The following is a 10,447-nucleotide window of genomic DNA, read 5'->3' on the forward strand; positions in this document are numbered from 1 at the left end:
ACGTCTTTCTGCAGAACGCCCAGCTCCTCCGCCTGCCTCGAGGCTGGAACACACACACACACACACACACACACACACGCCGGAGTTCCACAGGGTCTCATGGATCAACCTTCCCCATCCCAGGTTCAGATTCCCGGACCCTGGGGTCCCCCTACCCCGACCCCGGCGCCGTCCTTCTGCACTCACCATTTGTCCTTAGGAGGTCCTGGTGGTCTAACAGCATCCCGCGCTCGGTGGAGGCTGCAGAGAGAAGCTGCTGCAGGCGCGGCCGGGGGACTCAAGAGCCCTCCCCACGCCCAAAGGTGAGAGTATCCAGGTCTTGGGACGCCGCCCAGAGAAGAAAAACAAACACACAGGGAACATATACATGCATGCACACAAATGTGCGCACACAGCATGAAGCTGTACTCGAACTCACACGTAGCCACACTCATTCCCAGGCCGGGGTCTGGGACCAAGTTGGTAGGCTAGGGATGACGGAAAGTCTGTGTCCCCAGGAGGGCCTGTCAGAGCCTCTCCCAATCCTGCAGGCACTTACCTTTGGACAATAGGATGCTCAGAACTAGGCCCCAAAGGACAGCAGCAACCACAGTAACCGATGCCACCAAGAGGGATTTCATCCCCCAGCAATCCCAGCGTCCCCCATACCCTGGAAACACAAGTCAACTTCTGGGTCTCCTGGCACCAGGACCATCCTGAATTCCTGGATCCCCCTGGCCTGAGCTCAGGACACTTGGGTCCCTCCCAGGAAACTCAAGTTCAGAGAAGTTCAATAACTTACCCACTGTCACTCAGCCCCTAAGTGGCAGAGTTGGGGTATGAACCCAGGTCCACCAGGCTCTGTGGCCTGTGGTGGCTCTCCTGCACCTACTACCTGGACTCCTCTTGCCATTTCCTGCCCACCCGCCATCAAACCCCAGACCACTGGGGGTTAGACAGGGACCTAACCAAGGGCCAGAGAAGAAGCCCAATCACCTATACCTGTGGGGCCCTTTGTGGGCCTGCTGCTCCAATTGCTGTACTCAGAGGTGTCCATGGCAGTGTGGACACCCAGCCTTAGGCATAGCTATAAGTTTGTCCCCACCCCCACCTCGCTCCACCCACTCTCCCTTCCTTCCTTCCCATCTCCTTGACCTCAATTACTGATACCAGGGACCCGTGACCACTTGCAGGGCTAGGCCCTTGCTGTTTAGGCTGGGTTTAGGGGGGCAGTTATAGCCTTTCTGGTTGGGTAGCTGTGGCCACACCCCCCAGGCTGGGGCTAGGAAATTCACATTGGACCTTGGTCCCTGTCTCTGAGCTGGGTTTCCTCTGCGTGTGGACATGTGGTGCCCAGCCCTGTTCCGGCCCCTACTGGTTCTGAGAAAGTCTCCTAGGCCAGGCCCCCAGGGCCAGCTCAGCTTTCCTTCTTCTCAACACCGCTCCTCCCACAGGTGCCCACCAGAGGCAGGGTCTCACTCTGACTGAATCCCACCCCTCTTGGCCCCAAGGGAGGAAACAGGTATTTGTTGGGGTGGTGGCCAGCTAAATTGTTGGGCTCTGTCAGTGGGCAGGGTGTGGAGGGGGATACTAGGCATGTAGCTTCTCCAACTCTGTGAAAAGGGGTACAGTGACAGGGTCTCATTCAAAGAGAAGTTGTGATCAGGATATGGGGTTATGCATGTCACACCATTCCAAGCATGTAAACAATACTAAATGTTCATTTATTTTTTCAACAAACATTTATTGAACACTTACTATGTGCCAGGCACTGATCTCTGCCCATCAGTGAACAAAGGGAGAAAATTTTTACTTCTGGGAGCTGACATGCTAGTGGGGGTTGGGAGAAGACAGACATTAAACAATGAACATAATAAAAAAGTAATTGGGAGAGGAGCGGAGCCGTTGTTTAGGAAGCATTGAAATTCTGCTTACAGTGATGGAAAATTGGGCAATGGAAATCGGTGATGGTTATGCAGCATGATTAATGTACTTGGTGTCACTAAATTGTAGACCTGAGATAGGTTAAATGGACAGCTGTTGTGTTATGTAAACATATTTTACAACAATTAAAAAAAAAAAACTTCTATAAACACAAAAAGAAAAAGGTAAATTGTGAAGCGTAGTGGAGTCTCAATGAGGGATGATGACATTACCCCCAGGGGACATTGGACAATGTCTAGAGACATATTTGTTGTTTGGTTGTCACAGTTGGAGAGTAAGGGAGGACATAACTGGCATTTAGTGGGCAGAGGTCAGGGAGCTGTCAACCACCCTACAGTACCCAGAATGCCCCCTCACAGTGCAGATTTAGCCCAATTGTCGAAGGTGTCAAGGGTGAGAGCCCTCACAAAGCACCATATTTGGTTCTCAGGGCTGCCGTCACAAAGGACCACAAACCGGGCAGCTTCAAACAGCAGCAATGCATTGTCCCACAGTTCTGGAGGCCAGAAGCCCAAAGTTGAGGTGTCCTCATGGCCGTGCTGCCTCTGGAGGGGCTCGGAGGAAAACCTTTCCTTGCCTCTCTGGCTTCTGGGGATTCCTGGGGATCCCTGGAGTTCCTTGGCCTGCAGATGCACCACTCCAATCTCTGGCTCCGCCTTCGCATGGCCGCCTTCCCTCTGAGTCTGTCTCTCTCTCTCTGTGGCTCTCCCTTTCTTTTATAAGACACAACTCAGATGGGATTAGGACCCACCCTACTCCAGTATGACCTCATGTCAATCTAACTGAGAACATCTTCAAAGGCCGTACTTCCAAAAGGGTCACATTCATGAGAACCAGAGGTTTGGACTTGAACAAATCTTTTGGGGAGACGGAAATAACAAGCTTATTAAAGGATCAAGTTCTTTGAATAGCCGTTTCACCAAAAAAGGTATACAAATGAGATATAAGTAGATGAGAAGATAGTGAATGTCATTTGCACTTAAAGAAATGTGAGTCAAAATCACAATGAGATAACACTTCGCCTCTCACTAGAATGGCTATGATCAGAAAAGTGGAGAACAACAAGTGTGGGCGAGGATGTGGAGAAATTGGAACACTGGTCCGTTGTTGGTAGGATTGTAAAATGGTATACTTGTTGTGGTAAACAGTTTGGAGACTCCTTGAAAAGTTAAATATGGAAATACGATCTTGTTGTTATGCGCCATCCAGTCAATTCTAACCCTATAGGAGAAAGTAAAACTTCTCCACATGATTTGCCAGGCTGAAATCTTTATGGCAGCAGATCACTGGTGGGTCAGAATCACAGACTCTTCAGTTAGCAGCTCAGTGCTTAACCACTGGACTACCAAGGCTCCTTGGAATTAACATACGACTCAGCCATTCCATTCCTAGATATACACCCTAAAACCTTGAAAGCAGGAATGTAAGTAGAAATCAATACACAACTGTTTATTACAGTACTATTCACAATACTCAAAAGGTAGATATAACCCAAATGTCTAAATGATGTGTATACATTAAATGGAATAATATTCATCCATTAAAATGAATGAAATTTTGATACATATTACCACCTGGTTGAACCTTGAAAACATTATGCTGAGTGAAATAGCTCTGACATAAAAGAACAAATATCGTATGATCCCACTTCTATGTGCTTTATTGACTATGCAAAGACATTCAACTGTGTGGATCCTAACAAGTTATGGATAACATTTCACAGAATAGGAATTTCAGAACACTTAATTGTGCTCATGTAAAAACTGTACATAGACCAAGAAGCAGTCATTTGAACAGGATAAGGGAATACTGCGTGGGTTAAAATCAGGAAAGGTGTGCATCAGGGTTGTATCCTTCCACTGTACTTTTCCAATCTGTATGCTGAGCAAATGATATGAGAAGCTGGACTATATGAAGAAGAACCTGGCATCAGGATTGGGGGAAGATTCAGTAACAACCTGTGATATGCAGACGACCCAACCTTGCTTGCTGACAGTGAAGAGAACTTGGAGCACTTACTGACAAAGATCAAAGACTACAACCTTCATTATGGGTTACACTTCAACATAAAGAAAACAAAAATCCTCACAACTGGACCAATAAGCAACATCATGATACATGGAGAAAAGATTGAAGTCTCAAGAATTTCATTTTACTTGGATCTACAATCAATGCCCATGGAAGCAGCAGTCAAGAGATCAAAAGCAAATCTGCTGCAAAAGTCTTTCTTAAAGTATTAAAAAGCAAAGATATCAATTTGAGGAATAAGGTGTGCTTGACCCAAACCATGATGTTTTCAGTCACTTCATATGCATGCAAAAGCTGAACAATGAATAAGGAAGACTGAAGAAGAATTGATGACTTTGAATTATGATGTTCATGAAGAATTTTGAATACATCACGGACTGCCAGAAGAATGAAAAATCTGTCTTGGAAGAAATACAGTCAGAATTCCTTAGAAGTGATGATGGTGAGACTTCATCTCACATACTTTGGACATGTTATCAGGAGGAACCAGTCCCTGGAGAAGGACGTCATTCTTGGTAAAACTCTGGCTCAGCAAAAAACAGGAAGACCTTCAACGAGATGGACTGACACAATAGCTGCAACCAATGAGCTCAAACATAACAATGATTGTGAGGATGGTGCAGGACAAGGTAGAGTTTTGTTCTGTTGTACATGGATCACTGTGACTTGGAGCTGATTCAATGGCAGCTAACAACAACATGTATGTGAAGTTGTCTAGGGCGTGTGTATGGAGACCAAAGTCTCTCAGTGGTGGGAGGAAGCTGGGAGGGGAGCCATTACTTAAGGAGAACTGAGTTTCTGTTAATGGTGATGAAATATTGAGAAATGGATAGTGGTGATGATTGTGCAGCATAGTGAATATAATTGTTGTTATGTGCCATCGAGTGGGACCCGACTCATAGCGAACCCTTCTTGGGTTTCCGAGGCAATATCACTAAGAAAGTAGATTGCCCAACCTTCCTTCCGAGGAATGGCTGGTGGGTAATTAATCTCACTGAATATTATACACCTAAAATAATGAATTGAAATTGAAAAAAAAAAAAAAAAAGTCAAGTGTTATGAAAAGAAGAAAAAGAGAGAGAAAAGAAAGGAAGAAGGGAGGAAGAAAGAAAGAAAAAGTAACCAATCAGGATAATGGGCTTGGTAGTGTTAGGCGGGGCCAGTGAGCAGTAGTTAGCACGGCCAGAGTCTTGCTAAGAAAGTAAACTTAGAGCCCAGTCCTCACTGAACTCCCCCAAAATACAGTAGCAAGTTTCACAGGGCTGAGGGTAGATGGTTTTATGAGCAGATGTAATTTTAGTAATAGCCCGCCCTGGAGCACATAGTCATCAGCATTGTTGGAGTGGCTTAGTGTGTTTCAAGGCACAGTGAGTTGGAGACCCTGGTGAGCCGCTGGTATCGTGAGGAACTAGCAGTGGGCTTTGATGGATGCCAGGCAGGGGCCTAAGGCTTGTTCTCATCTCTCTCACACCTCTCTATTTCTCTCTCCCCCTTTCTCTCCCCTCCCTCTCTCTCTCTCTGCTTTGCTCCTCTCATCTTTCTTTGCCTTCTCCCCCTCCCAGTGTGTGGCTTTTCTTTTCATTCTTTTAACAGTTTCTTTCAAAGGAGAAAAGTTTTTAATGTTGACAGAGTTTCTTTCAAAGAACAAAAGTGTAGCCATGGATTTGGGAAACATTTCATAACATAGATGAACCTGGAGGACACTAGTCAAATCAGCCCATCAGCAAAGGATAAATATTGTACAAGTTAAGAAAAGGGTTACTCACAGAAAGAAACATTCTTTGAAGGTTACTAGGGGTGGGAGGGGAAGAGAAGGAATACCACTAACTAGAGTGTACCACGACCGCTGCCATAGAGTCGATTCCAACTCATAGTTATGCTTTAGGACTGAGTAGAACTGCCCCAGAGGGTTTCCAAGGCTGTCAATCTTTACAGAAGCAAAGCCCAAACCAAACCCACTGTAAGTGAGTCTATTCTGACTCACAGTGCCCCTAGAGGACAGAGTAGAACTGCCCCACAGGGTTTCCAAGGCTGTCAATTTTTATGGAAGCAGATCTCATCACAAATTAATTTGGGTGAAGGGAAAGGCAGCATACGACAAGGCGGATGACGTCAGCACAAAGTCATCAAGGCAAAGGAAGACAAACAAGAGTTAAAGGCAACAAAGGTAAATACCATTTGTGTTGGTTCTTTGTGTTAGGTCCTATTGAGTCGCTTCCGACTCATAGTGACCCTATATGCACAGCAGAACGAAGCATTGTCCTGTTCCATGCGAGCTCCATGATCCTTGCTATACTTGAGCCCATTGCTGCAGCCACTGTGTCAAACCATCTCATTGAGGGCCTTCCCCTCCTCCATCGACTGTCCACCTTACCAAGCATGACATCCTTCTCCAGGGAATGGTTCCTTCTTTAGTGCTCTGTAACAGACATATCACACGTGGATGGCTTTAAAAACCAAGGATTTATTCTCTTACAGTTTAGGAAGCTAGAAGTCTGAGTTCAAAGTGCCAGCTCTAGGACTGGGTAAAGGCCCTTCAACCTTGGGCTTCACCTCTGCCCTCTTGCTCCTGGCCCACTGAAGCTGGAGGCATCTCTTCACTCAGGCAGCTACTGGCTGCTGAGGCTGACAAACCCAGGGTCAACAAGTAAAATGGCATAGTCCCAACACGGCAGGCCACTAGTTCAAGTCCAGAGACTGTCCCGAGATCAGCAGACAATGTAGCAGGCAACTTGCTCACTGATGTCTGGGTCAAATACAGGATCCAAATGTGCCAAGAAACCCAGAGACCTTTCTCAAAGCATTTTCTTATATACTGGAAGCAGACCACGTCCCTAAAGCAGTTATTTAGCTGTTTAAAGTATATTCCACCATGGACTGGATTATCAGTCTTATGGGGAATAACTACATCCAGCTGTCAGCCACTCAAAGCCAGGTCCAGCCAAGTTGACACATAATATTACCTACCACACCATTACAAACATGACCCTACAAAAACAGTAATAACAATAATCTATGAGTAGGTAGATAGATAGACACACAGCTGAATAGGACTTGGAAGGCAGATGGATGAACATTTACAATTATATAGATATGGCAGAGGGTATTTCTGTATGTGAAATGATGTTGTTGTTAGGTGCTGTCAAGTCGTCTCCAACTCATAGTGACCCTATGCACAGCAGAATTAAACACTGCCCAGTCCTGCGCCAGCTCCATGATCCTTGCTATACTTGAGCTCATCACCACTGCCACTGTGTCAATCCATCTCATTGAGGGCCTTCCCCTCTTTCATTAACCCTCCACCTTACCAAGCATGATATCCTTCTCCAGGGAATGGTCCCTTCTGACAACATGACCAAAGTATGTGAGGTAAAGTCTGGCCATTCTCACCTCCAAGGAGCATTCTGCCTGTACTTCCTCCAGGACAGACCTGTTAGTTCTTTTAGCAGTCCACGGTACTTTCAGCATTCTTCGCCAACACCACAGCTCAGAAGGATCAATTCTTCTTCCGTCTTCCTTATTCATTGTCCAGCTCTCACATGCATATAAGGTGATAGAATATACCATGGCTTGTGTCAGGTGCACCTTAGTCCTCAAGGAGACATCTTTGCTCTTCAGCACTTGAAAGAGGTCCTTTGCAGCCAAATTGCCCAGTGCTATATGTCGTCTGATGTCCTGACTGCTGCTTCCATTAGCATCGATTGCAGAACCAAGCAATGTGAAGTCTTTGACAAATTCAATCTTTTCTCCATTTATCATGATGCTATTTATACGTCAGTCGTGAGGATTTTTGTTTTCTTTATATTGAGATGTAATCCATACTGCAGACTGTAGTCTTCAATCTTCATCAGTAAGTGCTACAAGTCATCCTCACTTTCAGCAAGCAAAGTTGTGTCGTCAGCGTATCGCAGGTTCTTAATGATTCTCTCTTCAATCCTGATGCCATGTTCTTCTTCATATAGTCCAGCTTCTCAGATTATTTGCTCAGCATACAGATTGAAAAAGTTTGGGGAAAGGTTACAACCCTGACACACTCCCTTCTTGATTTTAAACCATGGAATGGTTCCTTTCTCTGTTTGAATGACAGCCTCCTGGTCTGTGTATAGGTTCCTCATGAGCAGAATCAAGTGTGCTGGGATTCCCATTCTTTTCAATGTTATCCGCAATTTGTTATGATCCACACAATCAAATGCTTTTGCATAGTCAATAAAACACAACTAAACGTCTTTCTGGTATTCTTTGCTTTCAGCCAAGATCCATCTGACATCAGCAATGATATCCTTCATTCCATGTCCTTTTCTGAATCCAGCTTGCATTTCTGGAAGTTCTTTGTCAATATACTGCTGCAACCGCTTTTGAATTATCTTCAGCAAGATTTTACTTGCATGCGATATTAATGATATTGTTCGACAATTTTCACATTCTGTAGGATCACCTTTTTTTGGAATGGGCACAAATATGGATCTCTTCCAGTCAGTTGGCCAGCTAGCTGTCTTCCAAATCTCTAGGCATAGCCGAGTGAGTGCCTCCAGTGTGGCATCCATTTGTTAAAACATCTCACCAGGTATTCCAACAATTCTTGGAGCCTTTTTCTTTGCCAATTCCTTCGATGCAGCTTTGACTTCTTCCTTCAATACCATTGTTTCTTGAACATATGCCACCTCCTGAAATGGATGAAGATTGACCAGTTCTTTTTGGTACAGTGACTCTGTGCATTCCTTCCATCTTCTTTTGATGCTTCCTGCATCATTCAATATTTTGCCCATAGAATCTTTCAATATTGCAATTCGAGGCTTAGTTTTTTTCCTCCATTCTTTCAGCTTGAGAAATGTTGAGTGTGTTCTTCCCTTTCAGTTTTTTAACTCCAGGTCTTTGCATATTTCATTATAGTAATTGGCTTTATCTGCTCGAGCTGCTCTTTGAAATCTGTTCAGCTCTTTCATCTTCTCATTTCTTCCATTCGCTTTAGCTACTCTTCACTCAAGGACAAGTTTGAGAGTCTTTTCTGACATCCAATTTGGATCTTTCCTTTCTTTCTCGTATTTTTAATGACCTCTTGCTTTCTTCATGGATCATGTTCTTGATGTCATCCTACAATTTTTCAGGTTTTTGGTCATTGGTGTTCAATGCATCAAATCTATTCTTTAGATGGTCTCTAAATTCGGGAGTGATGTATTTAAGGTCATATATTGGATCTCATGGACTTGTTTTAATTGTCTTCAACTTCAAATTGAACTTGCGTATGAGCAGTTGATGGTCTGTTCCACAATCAGCTCCTGGCCTGGTTTTGACTGAAGATACTGGGCTTTTCCATCACCTCTTGCCACAGATGTAGTCAATCTGATTCCTGTGTACTCCATCTGGTGAAGTCCACGTGTATAGCCACTGTTTGTGTTGTTGAAAAAAAGGTATTTGCAAAGAATTTGTCATTGGTTTTGCAAAATCCTATCATGCGATCTCCAGCATTATTTTCTGTCATCAAGGCCAAAATATTCCAATTACCTAACTTTTACATTCCAATCACCAGTAATGATCAAGACATCTTGATTGCACATTTGGTCATTTTCAGACTGCAGAAGTTGATAAAAATCTCCAATTTCCTCATCTTTGGCTTTGGTGCTTGGTGCGTAAATTTGCATAATGGTAGTATTAATGGCCATGCCTTAAAGCGGCAAGGTGGGAACATGGGAGAAAGAAGAGTAAAAGACTAGGGAGACCGGACAGAGCGAGGAGTCAGCCGCAGGGATCCAGGTGAGGAGAGGGAACCCAGACAACGTCCCAAAGCATCAAGGTGGGAAAGTGGGAGAAAGGAGAGGAAAAGGCCCAGGGACCAGAACAGAGTGAGGAGTCAGCTGCAGGGATCCAGGTAAAGGTGGTTGGAGAGGTTTCCAACAGCTAAGGGAGACAAACTTGTCTGTCAGTTTGTCCTACTGTGGTGACATGTTGTTGGGAATCTTGAGGCTGTACCACTGGTGTTTCAAACCCAGCAGGGTGCACATGGTGCACAGGTATCAGCCTGGCTTGCAGATTGAGACAGACTAGGAAGAAGGAAGAGGACGTCCACTTCTCAAAGAATTGGCCAGGGAAAACCTTATGAATAGCAAAGAAACACTGTCTGATATATTACTGCTCAACTTTATGAGTCGTATGGAAACATTGTACAATACAGAGAAGGAGGATGAGTCACTTAGGTTAGAAGGCTCTCAAAAAAGGACTGGGAAAGAGCTGCATCATCAGAATAAACCCAGCCTTACTCATATGGATAAGGTAAAGCTTTTGAGACCTCCATTTGCTGATATGGCACCACTCAAATTGAGGAGAAACAGTTGCAAATATCCATTAATCAACAGAACATGGAATGTATGAAGTATGAATCTAGGAAAATTGGAAGCTTTCAAAAATGAAATGGAACACATAAAGATTGATATCCTAGGCATTAGTGAGTTGAAATGGACTGGTTTTGGCCATTTTGAATCAGACAACCATATGATCTACT

At 44.5% G+C, this 10,447-nt stretch overlaps 1 protein-coding gene across 1 annotated transcript in view; it reads right to left on the minus strand.

Moving 5' to 3' along the window:
• The window catches only part of LOC103208011 (C-type lectin domain family 4 member G-like), a 2,874-nt gene extending 1,749 nt beyond the window's left edge, over nt 1–1,125 (minus strand). Inside the window, 3 exon segments of the mRNA XM_042782669.1 lie at nt 187–240; nt 539–649; nt 1,023–1,125. Coding sequence (XP_042638603.1) covers nt 187–240; nt 539–649; nt 1,023–1,125 — 268 coding nt within the window.
• Between the last annotated feature and the right edge of the window lie 9,322 nt (nt 1,126–10,447).

Source organism: Orycteropus afer, unplaced genomic scaffold, assembly GCF_000298275.1.
Source record: "Orycteropus afer afer isolate SDZICR_OR568_19922 unplaced genomic scaffold, OryAfe1.0 scaffold00405, whole genome shotgun sequence".
Classification (NCBI taxonomy): Eukaryota; Metazoa; Chordata; class Mammalia; order Tubulidentata; family Orycteropodidae; genus Orycteropus; species Orycteropus afer.